At 37.4% G+C, this 24499-nt stretch overlaps 1 protein-coding gene across 2 annotated transcripts in view; it reads left to right on the top strand.

Annotated features, from left to right (window-relative positions):
• Window positions 1-24499, top strand: part of Galnt13 (polypeptide N-acetylgalactosaminyltransferase 13) — a 614394-nt gene that overhangs the window by 408699 nt on the left and 181196 nt on the right. For both annotated transcript variants that reach the window (XM_055600843.1, XM_055600842.1), the window contains exon 8: window positions 29-209. In XM_055600843.1, coding sequence (XP_055456818.1) covers window positions 29-209 — 181 coding nt within the window. The remainder of the gene's footprint in view (window positions 1-28; window positions 210-24499) is intronic.

Genomic DNA, 24499 nt, shown 5'->3' with positions numbered 1-24499 from the left:
GGCTCTTAAATGGTGTTCTTCTCTCCAGATCTGGCAATGTGGAGGCGCTTTGGAGATTGTGACTTGCTCTCATGTCGGTCATGTTTTTCGAAAGGCAACTCCATATACATTCCCTGGTGGCACTGGCCATGTAATTAACAAGAACAACAGAAGATTGGCAGAAGTTTGGATGGATGAATTTAAAGATTTCTTCTATATCATATCTCCAGGTATGCAGAGCTGAAATTTTCCTTCCTCTAAAATGGAAAGGAGAAATTTAAACATGTTGAATAGGTTTCATTGTTCTTATTGTTCTGAGAGATAAAATAAAATGTTATTCATTACCAGAATATCAGGGAAAATTGTGTGTGAAAAAGTATTATGGTAAAATAATTTTCACCTACAGTAAGAAAGAATCTCAAACAGACACTTTTAAAATCTTTCCCATATCTTCTATGTTCTTTGCCCAATTAAAGAATTATGTTCATACAGATCATCAAATTTATTTTAATGCATACTAGAAAACATTTAACTTTACTTTAAACAGGAATGATTTAATAAATTGTCAATAAATTTAATTAAGGAAGTAATGAAGTAATCCTGGAAGATAAATGGCTTCCTACTATAGTTTTACAGATCGAGTTACACAGAAATAAAAGTAAATAGAGACTCCCTAGGTTGTGATGATTATCATTTTATATATGCTTTTTACGTTCTCTAAGATCTGTTTAAAATTTAAATACTACTTATGTGAAAAAATATTTTCAATTATAAGGAATTATAAAACACTTCAATTACATGATGTTGGGATTTTGTGGGACTTTTTAATTATTTTACTTTGATTTTTCTGTTTTGTCCAGTAGCCATATTACTTATTTTTTAAAAAAATACAGAAAATTCATATATTAAAGTGAGAATGGAATAACAGAAAATTGAAGCATGCAGGTCAGGAGTTCAAGGCTGATCAGTTTCATAAACAAGCAAGCAACAAATAATGTTGAAAGAGAAATACAATTATTGCCTTCAAAGTGTCGAAATATAGACAGGAATATCAAAATAAAAAAATGAGAACTGATAGACTAAGATCAGAAAGAAGAGGAGAACCTCCCCTATCAGTGGACTTGGGGAGTGGCATGCATGCAGAAAGGGGAGGGAGGGTGGGATTGGCAGGGGAGGAGGGAGGGACTTATGGGGGGATACAAAATGAATAAAGTGTAATTAATTAAAAAAAATTAAAAGGACTTTGGTCATATTAACAAAACAATTGAATGTTCTTTCTCTGATAATTTTATATGGTTACCTTCTTACGGGTACCTGTAAGAACAGCAACAATCCCCATCTTCATATTCTTTTCTCAGTGTAATCTATCATATAGCTCAAAGGAGCAGTTTCCATTGTAAATGGTATGCACTAATTTCTGGAGATATATATATAAAGCCAGTAACTGATTTTGTAATAAACAAGTATGAAAAATAGAAAAGTCAGTATAGAGCTGGTTGTGAAACAGAATTCTAGATCAGAAAAAAAAAATTGAGACATTGTGTGTGTGAATGTGTGATTAGAAGGACATTTTCACACTTTTTTTTTCATGTACCTTATGTGTCAAGTCAAAATGCTATTTCAAGGAACACTACTTCGTATTTCCCTTTATAGTAGAGATTCTGTCCAGATGTTCACAGAGTTCAACAGAACATGTAAAATCTGCAGGAAAGAAGTGACATTTACGTAACCTTTTTCATATTACTTTGTTGGTATTTTTGAATGAAAATCATTACTTATAGAAATATTTCAGTTACAATATAAATAAGGAACTAAAGGAATAAAGAAATGTATTATGGGGAATTATGAGGACCTTGTATTAACATTTTGAGTAATGGGCGTTCATTGGAAACATGTGCTCTGCATTAACTCAGTAGATATTTTGGGTGGAAAGTAATGCAAAGGTAGGTTAAGAGACTTTTCCTTTCCAATCCCTGATTGTGATTGAAATGAACTGTCAAGAAGAAAAGGCATACAAACTCATTAATATAAAAAAAGAGTGAGTAATAACCGAAAGGAGTGGAAACCACAGGGTATAACCACAGGACTACGGGCCTGCTGCAAGCCCATATGATTTACGAACCTCCATACCCTTTTCTATAGGAGATATGGAAGGTGGGGAACTTGGGACTAGGAGTGACTTTTTTAGAGGGGCACCATGGATTGGAAAAACATACAGCAATATAGGTAAATTGTCCCTTTGGCACACACACCTACCCCGATGCATTGCTAGTTTTTATGGATGGAAAGTGATGCCTGACGTTCTACGACAAAAGCACAAGCTTGCTACTGTTGACATCGTGCATGCTACTCTCATAGAACAAGTTTAGTCAATGAAAGTTGAAGGAGGGAAGCAGAGCTATTATTTCTTTGGCAGGTGGTAAGCTGAACTCCTCTAGGTAGATAACCAAAGACAAAGTTTATCCCTGGCCTGGGGCAAGAAATGACAGCTGGGAGGCAAGTTTTGAGCACATTTTTAAAGCGTTTTAATTTGTTGCATGTCAAATTGCCTGGCATCAAAAATGCCTTATTTGCAGGGCATTGATAGTGAAGTCTTAGTAATTTGTATAATTTTTAACTGATTAAAAATCAGATGAATGACAAACTGTTTTACATACTGTACAGAAATGGTCAGTTTTAGAGTTCACATGATATGGGATTTATCTGAACTAAGGATTTGAGAATGCAGAGCAGCTCTGTTTATACAACCTGGAAAGTGCCCGTTTCATCCAGGAGCACCTGGGGTGTTCTTGTACTACCCCGGTTTCTGCCTTTGAAGAGGAGAAAAGGAGATGGTAGGTTTGTACTGAGAGCACACAAGACTTTTAAAGGGGCCATTGTACCAGGGAAATGGGGCAATTTGCCCACAAAAGTAGAATCTAAAGATATGAAATTATAACTTCATAATTTAAGTAGGTCGAAAGTTAGATCTGGATGGCTCTAAACAAAAAGAAACCTTGTTAGGTAACAGATCACCCTTAGTCAGATAGTTTAAACTTCCAGCAAGCTAGGAATATGCTATTGTTATGACTTTAGCCTTATTTAGTAATGCTACAGATTCTATTGGATTCTGCAGTTTAAAAGTCCAAAATGACAAAAGTATTCATCATTCTTCTTGAGTGATGAGTATCTGACTTTGTACGTCCTGTGGCAATAAGTGAATTTAAAAAGAGAAATACATGCTTTTATATGCATGCCTAAAATTATGTTATTCACTGTAATAAATGCACATATACGTATGCTTTAATTGATTTAGGAAGACCCAGCTCACTGTGGGAAGCACCATCCCCAAGTCATGGGGTCTTGTACAAAAGAGGAGGAAGAAAGCATGCAAGCAGCCCTAAATGCATTTATTTCTCTCTGCTCTTGAAAGTGAATGTGGCATGACTATTTGCTTTGAACTCATACCACTGTGACCTCTCTGTTACAGAAAACTGTAATATAGAAATATGAGCCAACTTTCTACCCTAAGATGTCACAGCAGTGAAAAATTGAATGAATACAGATGCCATGGAACAGCACACCATTAATACTTGCATTATTGTGTTAGCACCAATTACTTAATCTGTCTAAAGTCTTTCCACATTTATAGTCCTAGTATCTGGAGATTTTTCTATAGCTTTGTAGAGCTTGAGGAAAAAAATGCTGAGGAATTTGAAGAACTAACAAGTAAGAAATGCGTCTTGATGGGGGCCACCCTGTTTTTCTTTTTGTTGGATTAGCTGTAGATGTCCTACTTACACCAAGGAGTCATATCACATCTGTGTATCCTCTCTTACCCAAAAGCAAGCCAATGATCGAATAGAAGGTGACGGTACTCTTCTCATACCTGGAAAGAAAGCCCAACTGTTTTATGTATGGCCTGTCTTTATAATTTTTACAGAGTTGTAGCATTACACTGAATGTTACCCCAATCATCAAGAATAATTCAAGGATTTTAGAGACACAAAGCAGCATAATGCATGTTTTATAAATGTGAAAAACAAAGCTATTTTTACACCTTCCATTTCTTTGTTTTCTGTGTCCTGATTTGCTTAATGTTTGAAGTGCTGTGAATCTGTGAAGAGCCACACATGCAAACTCTTTTCCCTTTTTACTTTGCTGTTTATTTAACGTCCAGATTAAAAGGAGAATTTGCCCTTTGGCTACTTTGAAAGCATGGGTGGGCTTCTAATTCTGTCTGTACCTGGAGTGTAAATGAGGAGCAAGGCGACTTTGGAGCTACATTAAGAATAGATTTCTTAGCAAGTATTTAGTGTGCTTTCTGGCTGTCTTCTTAAGGATACCAATACTCTGTCCAACATCATGGATTTTAAAGCCCATAGGCCCTTAAGGCCTGAGGCAGTTTTTCCTAGTAATTGGGCTGTTTCAGCCACAACCAATATGATTGCCCCAGCAAATCTTTTTAAATGAAGGGCTGTAAGTAGAAATCACTCTTCACAGAGCACCCCTTTTAAATGTGGGTGTTCTTTGTCTTCCTGTTGGTCAGGAGCAAAGATTTTAGGGACTTGAAAAATCAAATATATTCTTAAAATCACATCTTTAAAGCTATTTCTGTTCAATTAATATTGATTTTCTTACTTTGGGGAGGTGGCTTTCTAGCTATAAGTCAACAGTGAGGAGGGGAAGCTCTGTGGATATTACCCCTGGGCTTTCCCTTTCTCAGTTGACAGTTTGGGATATGGCTTTGAATGAAAGCAAAGAGGAAATTAAATAGGAAGACACTAGAAACACACCTCTAAAGTTTTTATATTTGGGAAACAACATATCTTCAGCAATGTTGCAGTAATATGAATTCTGTTAAAGATAAGACAAGCTTCAAATTTAGTAAAAGAATCTTGGAACTCTTTTTGAGACATAACACACACACACACACACACAGAGAGAGAGAGAGAGAGAGAGAGAGAGAGAGAGAGAGAGAGAGACAAAATCAGCTTGCCAAACACAGCCTATTTGGGCAATCACCAGACTACTGCTAAACTTTAATATCTATATTCATATTTGCCTTTCTAAATGAAGACTGAGCCTCTTCCCCAGGGGCTTCCTTTTTGTTTAGCGTTTTTAGTAGTATAGATTGTAATATGTTCATCCTATATGATATGACTAATAACCATGTATGAGTGAGTATAAAGCACGTGTGTCTTTCTGTTTCTGGGTTACCTCACTCAAGATGATCTTTTCTAGTTTCTACCACTTGCCTGCAAATTTCATGATTGCCTTGTTTTGAATTGCTGAGTAGTATTTCATTGTAATAAATAATAAAAATTTCAAAAAGAACCACCCAGAGTTAAAAAAAAAGATATTTATTCATTCCCATCTGTTGGACTCTGCATAAAAAAATACAAATAATTTCAATATAGTGTTTTTTTTTTAGATAAAATATGTGACAGGTGTTTGTGTATACAACCCATTTTCTTAGGGAAGTCAGGAAAATGTGACTTTATAACAACAGGCTTGATATTCTCAGCAAAATATACAGCATGAAGAAATTTAATAGTCTAATAATATTCTTTGTTTACTAACATAAAGTTCTCACTAAAGGCTGTAACATTTCTAAAAGAAAAATAGCTTTGTTAAAAATATTATTATCATCATCTCTACAACTTATTCACATTGTATCCTGGCTGCAGTCCCCTCACTCACTTCATCCTGGCTCCACCCTCCCTTCCTTCTCCCAACCCCAATGTCTCTCTCCTAGTCCACTGATAAGGGAGGACCTCCTCCCCTACCATCTGACCCTAGCCTATCAGGTATCATCAGGACTGTCTGATTCCTCTTTGTTTGTGGCCTAGTAAGGGCACCTTTGCCAGGGGAAGATAATCAAAGCAGGCAACTGAGTTCATACCAGAGACTTCCCCTGCTCCCTTACTAGAGAATCCCGATGGAGACTGAGATGCCAATGAGCCACATTTGAGCAGGGGGTCTAGGTATCTCCATGCATGGTTTTTGGATGATTCATCAGTCTCTGCAGTCCCCCTTCCCCTGAGTCCAGATGTTTTGCCTCTGTTGGTCTCCTTGTGGAGCTCCTGTCCCCTCCAGGTCTTTCTATCTCCCCCTTCTTTCATGAGATTCCCTGCACTCTGCCCAAAGTCTACCTATGAGTCTCAGCATCTCCTTCGATGCACTTTGTGATACATTTACACATGGAATCCTACTCAGCAATTAAAACAAAGAAATCTGAAATTTCCAGGCAAACTGATCGAGCTAGAAAAGTTAATCCTGAGTGAGGTAACCCAGAGGCAGAAAGACACACATGGTATATACTCACTTATAAGTGGATATTAGCCATATAATACAGAATAAACATACTAAAATCTGTAGTCCTAAAAAAGCTAGCAAGGAGGACCCTAGGGAAGATGCTTAATACTCATTTAGAAAGGCAAGCAGGATAGATATTGAACAGGGCAGGAGAGTAGTGAGAGAAGACAGTGAACAGGACAGAAGTCTACCAAGGAGGTCCTCTAAAAGACGCTCCCCAGCCGGAATTGAAGCAGACTTTTTATTATTTATTAAATAATTTTTCATAGCAACAATTCTGATCCACAGCAGATTCTAACTGACTTGGTGATGAATAAATGATAAATCATTTTAGGGTGTTTTGGTTTGGTAGCACATATTAATTCATGTTAGTGGTACTTTAAGAAGTTTGTATGAAAGCTGCTTTTCATGCTGTTAAATACTTCCATCAAAAGTGTTTAATTATTTAGTTTTATGTGGCAGTGAATTGGTTTTAATTTTCCATTCTTTTATTGTTGTTTAACTACTTTTGAAATTTTAAAATTATTTTCATTAATTTTGTGAAAAGTGTTTTGATTACACACACACCATCCCCCAGTTTCTTCAAGAACAATCCCCTTTCCCTACCCACTCATATTCATGTCATCATTTTGTTTTGTTCATATGGCAAATCCAATTTGTGCTGCCCAAGTAATGCCTGGTTAACTTACGAGGGCTTATATTCTTAAAGAAAAGCATCTTCCCTCTCATACCAGACAGCAATTGCCAGTAGCACTTTGGCTAGAGGTCAGACTTCTGATCCAACTCCCCTCTTTATTTTGAGACTTAGGTTAGCTTGCACTTGCTCAGGCCTTGTGCATGTTTGCACAATCACTGTGAATTCATATGTGTAACTGCGCTGTTGTGTCCAGAAGACGTGTACATATTTACGGATGTATGTATGAATAAGATGTTTATATATCTCAGATGTGTACATACATAGGATATATATATATATATATATATATATATATATATATATATATATATTGAGGCTTTTATAGTACTGGGCAGTTTTTCATATAATTTTGATACCCTAAATTTGATAGAGGAGAAAGCGATGAATATACTTGAACTCATTGATATAGGAAAGAACTTTCTGACCAGGAAACACAATCTCATAGCAATGTCCCTCCCTGATGCTCTGGCTCTCATTATCATTCCATCCCCTCTTCTGCATTTAGTACTTTTTTTTTTCCCCTCTACCCAGTTCTCGTAATCTCACTTTATTAAATCAACTCTGAAAAATTACCCTTTCCTGGATTTGCATAGATGCCTTTATAGCTGCCTCATTTTATTGCATTGCTCTCAAGGAGTCAACACTACTTCAGTTATTTTTATTGTTGGCATTAAAATTTCTTCTGTGAAGAAAATTTTTATAATATTTAATACTAATATTCTTGATTCATTTATTTGGGATATTCATTTTTATGAATTCATAGATATTTAGATATTGACATTAATCTTATGCACATCATAAAATATTTTCTCTTAAATATTTACATACATTACACCTGTTGGAAAAATAGTATTTTGACATAATTTATGCATCAAAGTATATATATTAGAATTCATTAATTCATTGGCTGTTATGTACTTTTAATAGTATGGTGCAATTCTTACATATTTTAGATATCTAAAAATATTAGTACTTAATTTCATAAAACCCACACTCCATTTTTTATTAAAATCAGTGATTTTTCAGAAAAATAAGTGTAACAGAAGACCAGGGTCAGCTAGCTTTACATATGAATATATTTGTGACTTTATTCATAAAAGTGTCATGTGTAACAGTTATACATTTAAATATATTGAAGCGATTGTATTATTTCCCATTATATTAATTATTAGTATCCAGAATTCACTCTTGCTCTGAAATACTAATCAGTAAATAGTATAAATCATACTTAATGATAATCACAGAATCTTGTGTTTGAAAATTAGTAATACAATAGTCTTCTCAGATAATTAGTCCTGAAGAATCATTTTATTATTATCAAATTATCATTATAAAATATTATTATCAAGTAGTTTAAAACCATTTCTAAAGTATCACTAAGTTCTAGCATGAATTGATTCACAGAATAGTAACTTCCTTCTAGAGTTCAGACAACAAAATTACCTATGTATTTAAGTCGATTTTTGTCCTTGACACATACATTGCTGTAACTTAATTATGATTTTCTGCAAATGGTCACTGAAGCAGTTTAAAATTTTCCAATAAATAAGCTTTAACTCAATTGTATTGTCAGAGGTCATAATTAATTTTCCAAGTCTCTCAGGCTTGCTGAACCAATCAATGTAGAAAATTTAAGAATTTTTGAGTTTGTTCAAATGATTCAAAGCACTTTATAAGATAATAATTTTTCTTTGTTTTTCTCCCCCCCCTCAGGAGATGGCTGAAAATTTTGTTTGATGTTAAAGGATTAAATATAAATCATGTGTGCCTTGAGTTCATGCAGAGAGGATTTATAATAACTACTTTCATCTCATCAGTGTTTTCAGAAGTGTCCCCATTTTATTGTTTAGTTCTGTCATAGCTAAAACTGAACAGCTTATGAGTTATATATTTAATTACTTCTAAACTTTCAATTCTAATTCTTAACAGAATTGAGTGGATCACTCTGACACTAGGCAGCAGTCATTTACATGAAGCTGTTGGTCTCCCAGCGGGTTAGAGTACAGACTTCTAATTTCTAATACTTTCTAGCTAAATCCCCTATATTAGTTGTTATTATAAATCACTTTTCCAGGATTCATATGTTATATTCTTTTTTTTTTTTTTGCTATTTGAAATAAAATATGAGTTTAACTCAGAAATGACCTAGTTACATGAAATCTTAGGAAAACAAAAAATTCAAATTTGACTTTGAAAGATTTGGAATATCTCATCTTTTCTGGATTAAGTAAGAGAACACAGTTAACTACACTTCCCTCAATGTACTAAGTGAGTTATGTTATTCACTTTCAAAATCAAAAACAAACAAATAAAGAGGATATACAACATTCATCCTTCTGTCATGCATATAAATTCTTAGTGACAGATTACCTCAGATACTAATAAATCACATTCCCTGGAAGTCATTCTCCATTTATATATTCACACAGATTATTTAAAAAGTATTTTATTACATATCTGTGTTAAAAGAGATACACAAGTCTTCCATGAAAAATAATGCAGGACGATAGATACAGGCTGGAAAGGAAAGAATACATCAGAAGCATCAGATAAGATTTTGCCAAAGGAAAAGAAAAGTATTTTTGCATAGAGGCTCAGTAAAGAAACAGACCCACTGCCTCACTTTCTCAGCAACATAATACCATCATCAACACTGAAGAGGTGACAGCCATTATGTTGTTAACTGCTTGCCTATAATCTTCATGGTGTGAAGATCTTCCTTAGACCCCATGAATATATATGAATTATTCATTGCCACAGTCAGCGCCATAGGCACCAGTCTATGCACATAGGCTAAATTACGTCAATTAAATGTATCAAACAATTGAAACTTCCTAATTCAGGTATGTTGCCTTAAAAAGAAGGAAATCTGTTCCCATTAATGAACAGAATTTTTCAGACCTGCCATCTCTACAGCCAGATTTGGTGGCACACTCATATACTCCAGCACCAGAGCCTGAAAGAAGAAAGCAGAATCAGTTACATACTGAGTAAAGGACAATTTGAGCTAGAGAATAACACATTGGCTAAAAATAGAAAAAGGAAGAAAGAGAAAGAAATAAAGAGGAGGAATTTCACTATTATTTTTATCATTCAGTAATTTTATCTTTATTTCAATTTATTATTATTATTAATTATTTGGTTGTTTGTTTGTTTTGAGACAGGGTTTCTATGTGTAGCCTTGGCTTTCATGCACTTGCTTTGTAGACCAGGCTGGCCTCAAATTCACAGCAATCCACCTGTCTCTGCATCCCTGAGTGCTGGGCATCACCAATGCCCAGCTCATTTTATTTGCTTTACATTTTATATAGCCTATACATTCTTAGTGCTGTATCTGTACTAATCAAGCATTAATAATTGTGAAGACTGATAAACTAAGAATTTTGTACTACTTAGTAACCTATAAAATTTTATCACTATGGTGTATTTTTATTTAAAAATCGTATTGAAGTCAAGAAAACACAAATCTCAAGTGCCTGAATGAGGTTTTAATTGAAGAAAATGAAGACTGGATTAAATGTAACCATATATAACTAGCCTTTGATCAGTGTCCTAGAAACAAAGTAAAAGAAGTAAGGATTTTATTTGGAAATCAGACCTGAGAAAACAGTGTCTTTACTAAAAGCACGTCGTATGTAAGGACCATGTGTATGTCTACAGATTTAGAAAATAAAGTGTAAGAAGACATTTTTACATTTTAAACAGATAAGCCTTCCAGAATTATAATTGATTCAGTTGCAATTAAATGACTGTCTTGTTTGGAAACATTAAATCAGAGATAAACTATTTATATTCTAGGAAGATCTGGTGAGACCTGAGAGGTTGAGTATGAACTCTTATCTAAACTGGGATCCTAAAAACCCTGGTATCATAAAACTATGCACACCTTACTTTGGAAAACTACTTGGTTACTGAACACGGACTATTTCTAACAGGATCTCAAGGGCAGGCTGTTTGACACCCCCCCCCCCCCAGGGGAGGAGCAGTCTGTTAGGCCACAGAGGAGGACTTTGCAGCCAGCCCTGAAGATACCTGATAAAACAGGGTCAGATGAAAGGGGAGGAGGTCCTCCCCTATCAGGGGACTTGGAAAGGGGCAGGGAGGAGACCAGGGAGGGAGTGTGGGGTTGGGGAGGGAATGAGGGAGCGGGATACAGCTGGGACACAGAGTTAACAAAATGTAACTAAAAAGAAAAATAAAATAAACTTGCATTTCAGATGAAAAAAAAATAAAACTATGCACACAAACGTCAGCGATTATAAACATAATCTGTTAGACACAAGGTTTAAAATGGAAAGGTGATAGATTTCCATTCAACGGGATAGATTTTAATGTACTTTTCAATGTGGAAATGGCAACCCCTTTACCATATATCTGAGCTTGTGAGAAACAGCCGGGGTTTCCAACTGTCCTGTGTGTGGGCTTATCTCCTAATAGCACCTACTTCCTCTAACAACAATGTCTAGACTTGCGCACACAGTGATCATTGAGTGTTTTGTCCATTGAAGTGAGCATTCTTAGCAAGGACCCAATGGACTGACATGTTTGGCTGCTCTGATATGTGAAGGATGTATGTGTTCTCATTCAGGTAGATGTTTTGTTTTACTTCATTCTCAGGGAAAAGTTGCAAGTACTTTAGGCATCTGGCTGTGCCTGTGACTTCTCTGACTTAATGATTTTCTTGATACATACTGTAATGGCTCTTTATTAAAATGCTGCCTAAAGAGTTTACAAATAACTTCTATCTTTTTTTGAGTTAAAATTATATCACTAGTCTTTTGGAAATATACTTTCACACATCTCTTTAATAATTTGTGTAATTAAATTCCAGACTTTAAGAAAATACAAACTTGGTATATACTTGCTTATATAGACCTACAAGATATGATAAGCATAATGAAATCTACACACCTAAAGAAGATAATCAAGAAAGTGGACATGGGTGAAGATAATCAATCCTCATTTAGAAAGACAAATGGGATGTGCATTGAACGTATGACAGGAGTCTACCGCAAAAGGCATCTGAAAGACTCTACCTAGCAGTGTTTCAAAGCAGACACTAAGACTCATAACCAAACCATGGCAGAGTGCAGGGAATCATATGAAAGAAGGGGAGTTAGTATGATATGGAAAGGATAGGAGCTCTACAAGTACCAAATATATCCGGCACAGGGTCTTTTCTGAGACTGACACTCAACCAAGGACCATCTATGGATATAACCTAGAACTTCTGCTCAGATGTGGCCCATGGTAGCTCAGTAACCAAGTAGTTTTCCAAAGTAAGGGGAACAAGGACTATTTCTAACAGGATCTCAAGGGCAGGCTGTTTGACTCCCCCCCCCCCCCCCAGGGGAGGAGCAGTCCTGTTAGGCCACAGAGGAGGACTTTGCAACCAGCCTTGAAGATACCTGATAAAACAGGGTCAAATGAAAGGGGAAGAGGTCCTCCCCTATCAGTGGACTTGGAAAGGGGCAGGGAGGAGACCAGGGAGGGAGTTGGGGAGGGGGAGGGAATGAGGGATGAGGGAGCAGGATACAGCTGGGACACAGAGTTAACAAATTGTAACTAAAAGAAAAATAAAAATTAAAAAAAAATAAAAGAAAAGAAAAGCTCCCTCCCCCATCCAAGTACTAACCAGGCCTCCTGACCCTGCTTAGCTTCAGAGCTAGGGAAGGGGCACAGCTGGAGAAGAGGGAGGGTGCTTGGGACTGGGAGGTGATGGGGGAGAGGGTTACATCTGGGATACAAAGTGAATAAATTGTAATAAACAAATAAATAAAGTAATTTTAAAATGTAAAAAAAAATAAAAAGGAAAGTTGTCAATGACATGTAAGTTTAGGGTTTGTAACACCTCGAAATATTTTCAGTTATCTCCACGAGAACTTAAATTTTTACCAAACACCTTTTGAAACCTAGTAAATGTTACAAATCAATTGAATCCATAGCAAACATTTGGAAAGAAGGGGCAATTGGTGAGCTAGTAACTTTACCTGCTTAACTACAAAATGTGGATGCTTAAAGATGATTGGAAATCAATCATTAAAGTAATTGCATGCAAAAACAATACCTGAAAGACTAGGCCAAGACAGTGGATTCAGCTACTCATTTAATTAACTTACATTTGCGCAGGATCCTTCAATCACTTTCCTAATCTGCCTCTGTCTCTCTCCTTCCCCCCATATATATATGTGTATGTTTATATATCATAGCTGTCTTCTATCACCATTTATATATAATACTATGAGTCCGTGAAATTTTAACAAGGATTCAACAAATGTTTATCAGATTGATAAGGCTCACAGAGCAGACTAAATACAGCCACTTTCTTTCACCACAGATTTAAGTTTTAAGTCCCAGTGACATAGACTGAAAAGTGTCAAGTCAGTTGAAATAACACATCCCATTTTAATAATTTATATTTGAGATTAAATGTGAAAACTATGGTGAATTATAGAAAATAGAAGGAGAGACTAAGTTAAAAGTACATAAAAATTTAAGCAGATTTTTGGTAATGGAAGCTTTTGTTTCAATTTGAAAGCATGAGGAAAATGAACAGCTATACATAATTAATGCAAATGGCTATTTAAATCACTATGTAACAGAAAACTGAATGTGGCTGAGTTGGCTTCCATTTTTATCTGTGATAAATTCTTAATAACATGATTATATTTTAAATTTAGTTTTGTCTTGGTGATAATTTGTTTTAGAAATATAAATTAAAATGATAATTATTTCAATATTAAACATAATGTTGAATTACAGATATTATTTTTGTTTAATAACATGCTTTGGTTCAGTTTGGTTAAGTGGGGTTACTTTGTGGACTTTTTATATAAAATTATTTAAATTTGGCTTATAGAATAATAAAAATTTATTTGATTTTTAATTTTTGATACTTTTGTACATACATAGAATGTGTTTTGATTATACTGACTCTCAATTCCCTCCATTTTCATTCTTTCACTAAACCAACCTTTATTTCTCCCAATTCATCTATTCAATGTATGTTTATCATTCTATCTATCTATCTATCTGCCTATCTATCTATCTACCCATCTATCTATCTATCTATCTATCTATCTATCTATCTATCTATCTATCTATCTATCTACCTACCTACCTATCTATATCTCTCTCTATCTAACTCTATCCACCTGTCTGTCTATCTGTCTGTATGTATGTCTATCAATCTATCATCTATCTCTGCTCTATCTTATTAAGTTAATAATTTCACTTAGTGCTGCCAATATTCACAGGAGTTCAGGACCATCTACAGAGAATGGGTACCCTCTCACAGGCAGCATCCTTAAAACAAACAAACAAACAAACAAACAAACAAAACTGACTCTCCCTCTTCAGCAGCCCCAAATTGGCAATACCTTCTGGTTAAGGGTACACTGTTAAGACCATCTTTCCCACCAGGCAGATATGTTGTTTGACTTGATCTTGTTCAGTTTTCTGCATAGCGTCTCAATTAATGTAAGTTTGTGTGTGAAACTGCTCTGTTTTGTAGAGAGGATGGGTTTTATTTTGGAGTCATCTACCCTCTGTGGCTCTTACTGTCTTGATGTCCACTTTTCCATTATGATTCCTGAGCACTGAGAAGATTGACTGTGATGCAGTTATCCCATTTAGTGCTAACTACCCCATGGTCTCTTACTACGTTGACGGGATATGGTCGTCTGTGTTAATCTCTATCTGCTCCAAAAGAAGCATCTCTGTACACTAATCTGTAAGCATGAAGATAAATCACTAGGAGTCAGTTTAACATTGTATCCACTCAGTTGAATAATAGTAATGGGTTCTCTGCAGAGACTATGACCCGTCTAGCCACATATTCTTGTCCCTGTTAAAGGCCCCAGGGATGGGCTTCATCTTGTGGAATGAACCTTAAATCAAATCAGGAAGTGGTTGGTTACCACAGTAATGCTGATCAATTGCACCAGTAAGCATATCTTGCCAGTCTGGCTATTGTTGTACCTTACAGGGATAACTGCTAGATGGAACTAATTGCTTTTTTCATTTGACAGTGTACATAGCTCCATTCAACACTGTGAAAGCCAACAAGAAGGGATGATGTTTCCAATTCCATGCCAGCTTCATTTTTCTATGTTCCTTTTTATGATTTTGTTTTTAACTTTAATTTTTATATTAATTACAGTTTATTCACTTTGTATCCCAGCTTTAGCCCCTTCCTCATTCCCTCTCAATCCCACCCTCCCTCCCTAATCTCCTCCCATGTCCTGCTTCAAGTCTACTGATAGGGGAGATCCTTCTCCCCATCCATCTGACCCTAGCCTATCAGGTCTCATCAGGACTGGCTGCTTTGTCCCCCTCTATGGCCTGGCAAGATTTCTTCCCCCATGGGGGGGGGTCAAAGAGCCCATCACTGAGTTCATTTCAGAGACAGTCCCTGTTCCCCTTACTAGGGTAGCCACTTGGATACTGAGCTGCCATGGAGTACATCTGAGCAGGGGTTCTATATTATATCCACGAATGGCCCTTGGTTGGAGTATCAGTTTCAGAAAAGACCCCTGGGCCCAGATATTTTGGTTCTGTTGTTCTCCTTGTGCAGCTCCTGTCGTCCCCAGGTCCCACTATCTCCCCCTTCTTTCATAGGATTCCTTGAACTTTGCCCAAAGTTTGGTTATGAGACTCAGAATCTGTTTTGATACCCTGCTGGGTAGAGTCTTTCAGAGGTCCTCTGTGGTAGGCTCCTGTCCTGTTTCCTGTTTTCTCCCTCTTCTGATGTCCATCCTGTTTGTTTTCCTGAGTGAGGATTGATCATCATCCCCAGGGACCTCCTTCTTGCCTAGCTTCTTTAGGTGTACAGATTTTAGTATGTTTATCCTATATTATAGGTCTAGTATCCACTTATTAGTGAGTATATATCGTGTGTGTCTTTCTGCTCCTGGGATACCTCACTCAGGATTATCTTCTCTAAAATCCCACCATTTACTTACAAATTTTATGATTTCCTTGTTTTTAATTGCTGAGTAATATTCCATTGAGTAAATGTACCACAATTTCTGTATACATTTCTCAACTTAGGGACATCTGGGTTGTTTCCAGCTTCTGGCTATTACAAATAAAGCTGCTACAAACATGGTTGAGCAAATGTCCTTGTTGTGTACTTGAACATCTTTTGGATATATGCCTAGGAGTGGTATAGCTGGATCTTGAGGAAGCGCTATCCCTAATTGTCTGCGAAAACTCCAGATTGATTTCCAAAGTGGTTGTACAAGCTTACATTCCCACCAGCAATGAAGGAGGGTTCCCTTTCTCCACATAAACTTTGTATCCCTCTGTGGTATGCTCCTGTCCTATCCGTTGTCTTCTTGAGCTTCTGATGTCTATACTGCTTCCCCTATCGAATATAGATTAAGCATCTTCCCTAGGGTCCTCCATGTTCTTTATCTCAAGTATGTGGTTTCATTATTAACAGAGTTTTGCTGTTAGGTTCTGGAGGTTATTCCAAGAGTGATAGAAGTAGTCTGTCATGTTTGGGTTCCACTATCCAAAAGCTCAAAAAGAAAAAAAAAACCCTATATTTATAACTGGGTTATTATTTGATAGCCAGTTGTTTTCAGGAAGGGCATTATTTCTCTGTTTTAGAGGCCACTCCACTTAAATATAAAATATAACCTTTTTAAATTTGTGTTTATATGAATTTTAAAATCTTATTCAGTAGTGGATTTCCATATGACTTTTTCTAAGGTATTTATTGTTTGTATTGCCACCCAAATGCTTCCTCCTCTAACCTGTTTGTTATCCTCACCTAACTTAATCCTCCATCAGTCCCCATTCCTCATTCACAGCCCATGCATTCATCTCCCTGCTAATGAAGCTTCTGCCCATGGCTGCTTAAGAGGTTCCTGCCCTCTGTATATATTCCAAACAATCAAAAATGTATGTGAAGTGTTTAGGTGTAACCTTATTTCATGTATAGTTTTTCCAGGATAAGATTTGAGAAACACTTACTATTGCAATCTGAATTCAGATTTTGTTTAATATTCAGAATCCTTTTCAGTGATAATAAATTTGCCTTACCTTAATAGTATTAAAAAGCCTTATCATTTTATTGATACACCATTAACAAGTACAATACTCTACTCATTCTTTGATCATAGATTTCATTACATGTTTCTAACTCTATTTTCCACTGTAAAAAATATTTCTTAATATACAACTTTCTAATTAGTCATAGGTACTCCTCCCATAAAGAGATTGTTTAAACTCAGCCCTATCAAATCATGTTCGTTCCTACTAAAATCCTGCTTCTGTTGACATTTTGTATAACAGGCATCTGTGTACTTGTCTCTGCCTTGTCCCTTCCGATAGTTTCCATAGCACCCGGCGAACACTTACATTTCTTAACACATTGTCTTCTCATCTATATTTATGCCTGCCAAAGAGTTGTACTTCTAGAGAACATAGAAATGTTTATCTGTTCTACATAATAAATATAAATAAATATTTCATATGCGAGATGAAATTTTACCAAGTAGGAAGATTTTTTTTTGCCAGTACAATTTCACATTTTATTTTTTAATATACATTATTATTATTATTATTATTATTATTTACATTTTATTAACTCTGTATCTCAGCTGTATCCTGCTCCCTCATTCCCTCTCAGACCCTCCCTCCCTCCCTCATCTTCTCCCTGCCCCTTTCCAAGTCCACTGATTGGGGAGGACCTCCTCCTCTTTCATCTGACCCTGTTTTATCAGGTATCTTCAGGACTGGCTGCAAAGTCCTCCTCTGTGGCCTAGCAGGACTGCTCCTCCCTTGAGGGGTGGGGAGGTCAAAGAGCCTGCCATTGAGTTATAGAAACAGTCCCTGTTTCCCTTACTATGAGAAACCAATTGGTTACTGAGCCACCATGGGCTTCATCCGAGCAGAGGTTCTAGGTTATATCCATGTATGGTCCTTGGTGGAATATCAGTCTCAGAAAAGACTTCTGTACCCAAGATATAGGCTTTATTTTGTGTGTGTGTGTGTGTGTGTGTGTGTGTGAAATTTTGGGAATCAAACTGAGCTATTTTTTATATGAATACTCCAGATCAGTAACTAGAACTTGCAGGCAGTTTGTCAACATCAGTTATTTTTCCTGCTAAATAGATAAGTCATAAAACCTCCTTCACTATAGCCACTAACCACATAAAGTACCTTGGGGTGACACTAACCAAGCAAGTGAAAGACCTGTTTGAGAAAAACTTCAAGTCTCTGAAGAAAGAAATTGACGAAGATCTCAGAAGATGGAAAGATCTCCCGTGCTCATGGATTGGTAGGATTAACATTGTGAAAATGCCATCCTGCCAAAAGCAATCTACAGATTCAATGCAATTCCCATCAAAATACCAACTCAATTCTTTACAGACCTTGAAAAAAAGATTCTCAGCTTCATATGGAGAAACAAAAAACCCAGAATCCCCAAAACAATCCTGTACAACAACAGATCATCTGGAGGTATCTCCATCCCCGATCTCAAGTTGTACTACAAAGCAATAGTAATAAAAACCGCATGGTATTGGCATAAAAACAGAAAGGAGGATCAATGGAACCGCATAGAAGATCCAGAAATAAACCCACATACCTATGAATACTCGATATTTGACAAAGAAGCCAAAACCATTCAATGGAAAAAAGACAGCATCTTCAACAAATGGTGCTGGTCCAACTGGATGTCCACATGCAGAAAAATGAAAATAGATCTATATTTATCACCCTGCACAAAACTAAAGTCCAAGTGGATCAAAGACCTCAACATAAAACCAGATACTCTAAATCTGTTAGAAGAAAAAGTTGGGAACAGCCTAGAACTCATTGGCACAGGAGACAACTTCCTGAACAGAACACCAACAGCACAGGCTCTAAGAGCAACAATCAATAAATGGGACCTCATGAAACTGAAAAGCTTCTGTAAAGCAAAGGACACTGTCATCAAAACAAAATGCCTGCCTACAGATTGGGAAAGAATCTTCACTAACCATTTATCTGACAGAGGACTAATATCGAGTATATACAAAGAACTAAAGAAGCTGAAAAGCAGCAAACCAAGTAATCCAATTAAAAAATGGGGAACAGAGCTAAACAGAGAATTCTCGACAGAGGAATATCGAATGGCAGAGAAACACTTAAAGAAATGCTCATCCTCATTAGCCATCAGGGAAATGCAAATCAAAACGACCCTGAGATATCACCTTACACCCATCAGAATGGCCAAAATGAAAAACTCAAGGGACAACACATGCTGGAGAGGTTGTGGAGAAAGGCGAACCCTCCTCCACTGCTGGTGGGAATGTAAACTGGTACAACCACTCTGGAAATCTATCTGGCGCGTTCTAAGACAATTAGGAATAGTGCTTCCTCAAGACCCAGCTATACCACTTCTAGGTATAAGCCCAAAGTTTGCTCAAGTACACAAAAGGGATATTTGCTCAACCATGTTTATAGCAGCTTTATTTGTAATAGCCACAACCTGGAAACAACCCAGATGTCCATCAACGGAGGAATGGGTACAGAAATTGTGGTATTTTTACACAATGGAATACTACTCAGCAATCAAAAAGGAGGAAATCATGAAATTTGCAGGCAAATGGTGGGACCTAGAAAAGATCATCCTGAGTGAAATATCCCAGAAGGAGAAAGACAAACACGGTATATACTCACTTATATAGACCTATAAGATGTGATAAACATAATGAAATCTGTATACCTAAAAAAGATAATCAAGAGAGTGGACATGGGGTAAGATGATCAATCCTCGTTTAGAATGACAGATGGGATGTGCATTGAACATATGACAGGAGTCTACTGAGGGCATCTGAAAGACTCTAACTAGCAGTGTTTTCAAAGCAAAGACTCATGACCAAACCTTTGGCAGAGTACAGGGAATCATAAGAAAGAAGGGGAGTTAGTCTGATGAGGAAAGGATAAGAGCTCCACAAGGACCAAAGATATCTGGGCACAGGGTCTTTTCTGAGACTGACATGCAACCAAGGACCATGTATGAATGTAGCCTAGAACCTCTGCTCAGATGTAGCCTGTGGTAGCTCAGTAACCAATTGGTTTCCCATAGTGAGGGGAACAAGGACTATTTCTAACAGGAACTCAATGACTGGCTCTTTGGCCTCCCCACCCCCCAAGGGAGGAGCAGTCCTGTTAGGCCACAGAGGAGAGCTTTGCAGCCAGTCCTGAAGATACCTGATAAAACAGGATCAGATGAATGGGGAGGAGGTCCCCCCATCAGTGGACTTGGCAAGGGGCACGGTGGAGAGGAGGGAGGGAGGGAGGGACTGGGAGGGAATGAGGGATAGGGACAAAAAAATAAAAAAACAAAAACAAACAAACAAAAAAAAAAACAAGGTAATTAACCAGAGATGCCACCATAAATAGAAAAAATAGTCACAGCCTTCACCATAAACTACTTAATAAAAGTAAGCTCCTGAATCAGCAAAAAAAAAAAAAAAAAAAAAAAAACCTCTATAAAAAAAAAATAAAAAAAAAAAACCCCTTAAAAAAAAAAAAAAAAAAAAAAAAAAAAAAAAACCTCTGTGCATTTATAATCTCATAGTAATTCCAGTTTTCCATAAGTGAAAACTTCAAGACAAAATGGGAAACTGAGAAGCTAATGCTGATGGCCGATTGACCACCAAGTGACACTTTGAATCTATTCTGCTCTATTTCCTTGAACAGATTTTCTCCGTATTTGTTCTCCATGTTTTGTTTATTTTAGTGAAACAAGCAATGAAGGAAAGCAGTGGGTTTCTAGGCTATTTGTCAGCATGCTGTGTGTATCTTCTGAAGGATGTCAACAAGCCATGTTCATTTGTGTCAGTGTACTCACATGAGTCTGTTTTCTCTATTGCTCTTGCCAAACAGTAGTAAAGTGGGTGGCTGTGTGAGAAAAATAGCAAATGCGTGAATTAGCATAATATCTGTGTTTTTTTATAAGGACAGCCATGTCCCAAGTCCAGTCCTCTTCACTTACACGCTAATGTTTCTTCAGTCAGTTTTCAGGGCCACTGATCCCTGCACGAGACCTTGACCAGAGTCTAAAGGTCTTTTCTTTTTCTTTTTTTATTAATTACACTTTATTCATTTTGTATCCCCCCATAAGCCCCTCCCTCCTCCTAAAGGTCTTTTCTTTGTTACTTTCAGATGATTTCTTATCCTAGTACTGACAGGAAAATGTCTCTGAGAAATCTCATATCTTACAAGAGACTGAATTTGACCATTAAGTCCATCCTAGATCATACTACTAGGTCAGTAATATGAAAGTCTATTTTCCTATTAGAAACTTTTTAAATTAATTAATTTATTATTTGTTATAATTTATTCACTCTGTGTCCCGGCTGTAACCTCCTCCCTCATCTCCTTCCAGTTCCACCCACTCTCCCTCTTCTCTCCCTATGCCCCTCCCCAAGTTCACTGATAAGGGAGGACCTCCTCCCCTTCTATCTGACTCTAGCCTATTAGAAATTTTTTTTCATTTTTTTAATTCTTTATTAATTATATTTCATTCACTTTGTATCTCCTCTGTGGTTCCCTCCCTCCTCCCATCCCAATCCTTCCCTTCCTCCACCCTCTGCACGCATGCCCCTCCCCAAGTCCACTGATAGGGGAGGTCTTCTTTTCCTTCCTTTTGATCCTAGTCTCATCAGGAGTGGCTGCATTGTCTTCTGTGGCCTGGTAAGGCTGCTCCCCCCTCAGGGGGAGGTGATTAAAGAGCAGGCCAATCATTTCATGTCAGAGACAGTCCCTGCTCCTATTACTATGGAACCCACTTGGATACTGAACTGTCATGGGCTACATCTGTGCAGGGTCCTAGGTTATCCCCATGCATGGTCCGTGGTTGGAGTATCAGAAAATTTTATAGTCAAAATTGCATGAAATTCAGGCTCATCTTTCTTGGTCTGGGTTACATCACTAAGGATGATTTTTTTTTTTTTATTTCCACTCATTTGCCTGAAAATTTCATTATTTTTTTTTTGTTTTTAATAGCTGAGTAATGTTCTATTATGTAAATGCACCACAGTTTCTTTATTCATTCTTCGGGTGAGGGACATCTAGGTTGTTTCCATTTTCTGGCTACTATGAACATAGTTGAGCAAATGTCCTTGTAGTGTGGTGGAGCATCTTTTGGGTACCAAAAGCATCTTTTACCCAAGGTGGTAAAGCTGGGTCTTGAGGTAGAACTAGTCCCAATTTTCAGAGAAAGCACCAGATTGATTTCCAAAATGGATGTACAAGTTTGCACTCCCACCAGCATTGGAGGAGTGTTCTGCTTTCTCCACATTCTCATCCGCATGCACTGTCAATTGAGTTTTAGAAGGACACCAGTGGTAATGTAGTTACACGTTAGTGGATTTTAACCATATAATACAGGATAAACAGTAACAATTCACAGACTCTAAGAAGATAAGTAACAAGAAGGATCCAAGGGAAGATGGTTAAATCTCACTCAGATGGAGAAACAGAATAGGCAGAGGTAATGGTTAAAGAGAAGGAACACTGCAGGAGAGGAAACGCAGAGAGATATGAGGGAGGAGGCCAGACCTGGGGAGAGCGGGTCCTAAGGACAGAAGATCTGTAAAGAGAAAACAAACTGCGGGCGAGGGTATCTCGCTGACAAGCTTGAGACTTAAATCAGAGTAGGCTCCTGTGACGATGTGAGAGTTACTCAAGCAAAGACTCCTAGTAGCAGGGGCCAGAGACAGAAGAGGACAACTTCTAAGTGGACAAGTCTCCTAGTAGAGGGGTGTAACACCAACCCAATCTTAGACTCAAAATTTGCTCTGTCTACAAGATGTTCAGGGATAAAGATAGAGCAGATATAATAGAAAGTGAGGGGGTGTCCAACCAATGCCTGCCCCAACCCAAAACCCACCCCATAAAAGAGAACTACCTCCTGACACTATTAAAAATACTCTGCTAAACTTGCAGACCGGAGTCAAGCAGAGTTGTCCTCTGAGAGACTCCACTCAGCAGAGCCTTGAAACAGATGCTGAGACTCACAGCCAATCATTGTGAAAGGCACAGGGAGCCTTGTCGAAGTGTGAGGGGAGGGAGAGGAAGACCGGCAGAATTAAATAACCTTGGCTAGGAGGGGCTTGCTGTGACTGAAGCACCAACCAAGGATCTTGCATGTACTGGACCTAGGCCCCTACAATGATGTAGCTGATGGGCACCTCAGATCTCATGTGAGTTCCCTAAAACGGGAAACAGGGTCTCTCTGACATAGATGCTCTTGCCATGTTTTCAATTACTTTCCCCTGGATAGACTGCCTTACCAGGCCACAGGGAAGACACACTCAGCTGTGATAAGAGTTGATGAGCTGGCATGGATTCCCTCTTCTGAGTAATAGGAGAGGGGGGTGGAGGAGAGGGAGGGAGGGTAGGACTAAGAGGTAAGGAAGGATAGGGTTAAGGCAAGGATGTAACGTGAATTAATTAATTAATTAATTAATTAACTGAAAAAAAAAGAATTAACCATTAGAAAAAAATTTAATGTATCATTTTCTTCTTCAATATATTGACTACTTTCTGGAGAAAATAACAAATAGATATTAAAGAGTAAGTGTACAACATTTGTAGGAAAATGTTTGAGCAACTGGTAACATAAATGTACTTTGTTTGGACTTCGAGAATGGTTTAATCAGTAAAGTACTTATTAGTTAACTATACAAACATGAATTTCATGCCCAGAATTTAGTGTATAAAACAGCTGGGCATAGTGGCATGCACCTGAATATACTAGTGCTGGATACACAGGGCTTAATGCTCACCCAGTCTGGCTGAATCTGTGTGCTCCAGTTTCAGCGAAAGACTGTGTCAAAGAATAAAGTAGAAAGCGTTTAAAAAATAGCAACCAACATCAACAGCTGGCCCTCACAGAAACATATAGACATGTACACATGAACACAGTCACTGTGGTGGTTTCAATGAAGATGATCTGCATAAGTTTGAATACTTGGTTCTCAGTTGGTGGAAAGGTTCAAGAGGTATGGACTTATTGGAGGACCGTGTCACTGGGGTTGGGCTTTGTTATCTCAAAGACCCACACTAGACCGGGAGGGTCTGTCTCTGTCTCTCTGTCTGTCTCTGCCTGTCTGTTTGTCTCTGCTGCTGCTGCTGTCTGAGGATTAAGATGTAAAGCTCTCAGCTACTGCCCCAGTATCATGCCTCTCTGCTCCCTGCCACAGTGATAATGACTAACCCTCTGGAACTCTAAGCAAGCTCCCAATTAAATGTGTTATTTATTTATTTTTTTTAATAAGAGTTGCCTTGGTCATGGTGTCTCTTCACAGCTGTCGAACAGTGATTAAGACATGTAAACACAAAAATGCATTTAAAAACACAAATGTCCATTGATAGTACTTGTCTGTAAGTTACTCAGTTTCCTTGGAAAATGGGAGCCAGCAAGGTCTGCAGTGCAGTGACGAGGGAAAAGGAGGATGATATGTAACACAGTAAAGGAGAAAGAGAGCTGTGTTCACAAAATTGGATCTTCCTGGGATA

The sequence above is a fragment of the Psammomys obesus genome, unplaced genomic scaffold, assembly GCF_907164565.1.
Source record: "Psammomys obesus unplaced genomic scaffold, mPsaObe1.curated_primary_1811, whole genome shotgun sequence".
NCBI lineage: Eukaryota > Metazoa > Chordata > Mammalia > Rodentia > Muridae > Psammomys > Psammomys obesus.
The sequence above is the reverse complement of the archived record's forward strand: the minus strand, read 5'-3'. Positions and strand labels throughout refer to the sequence as shown.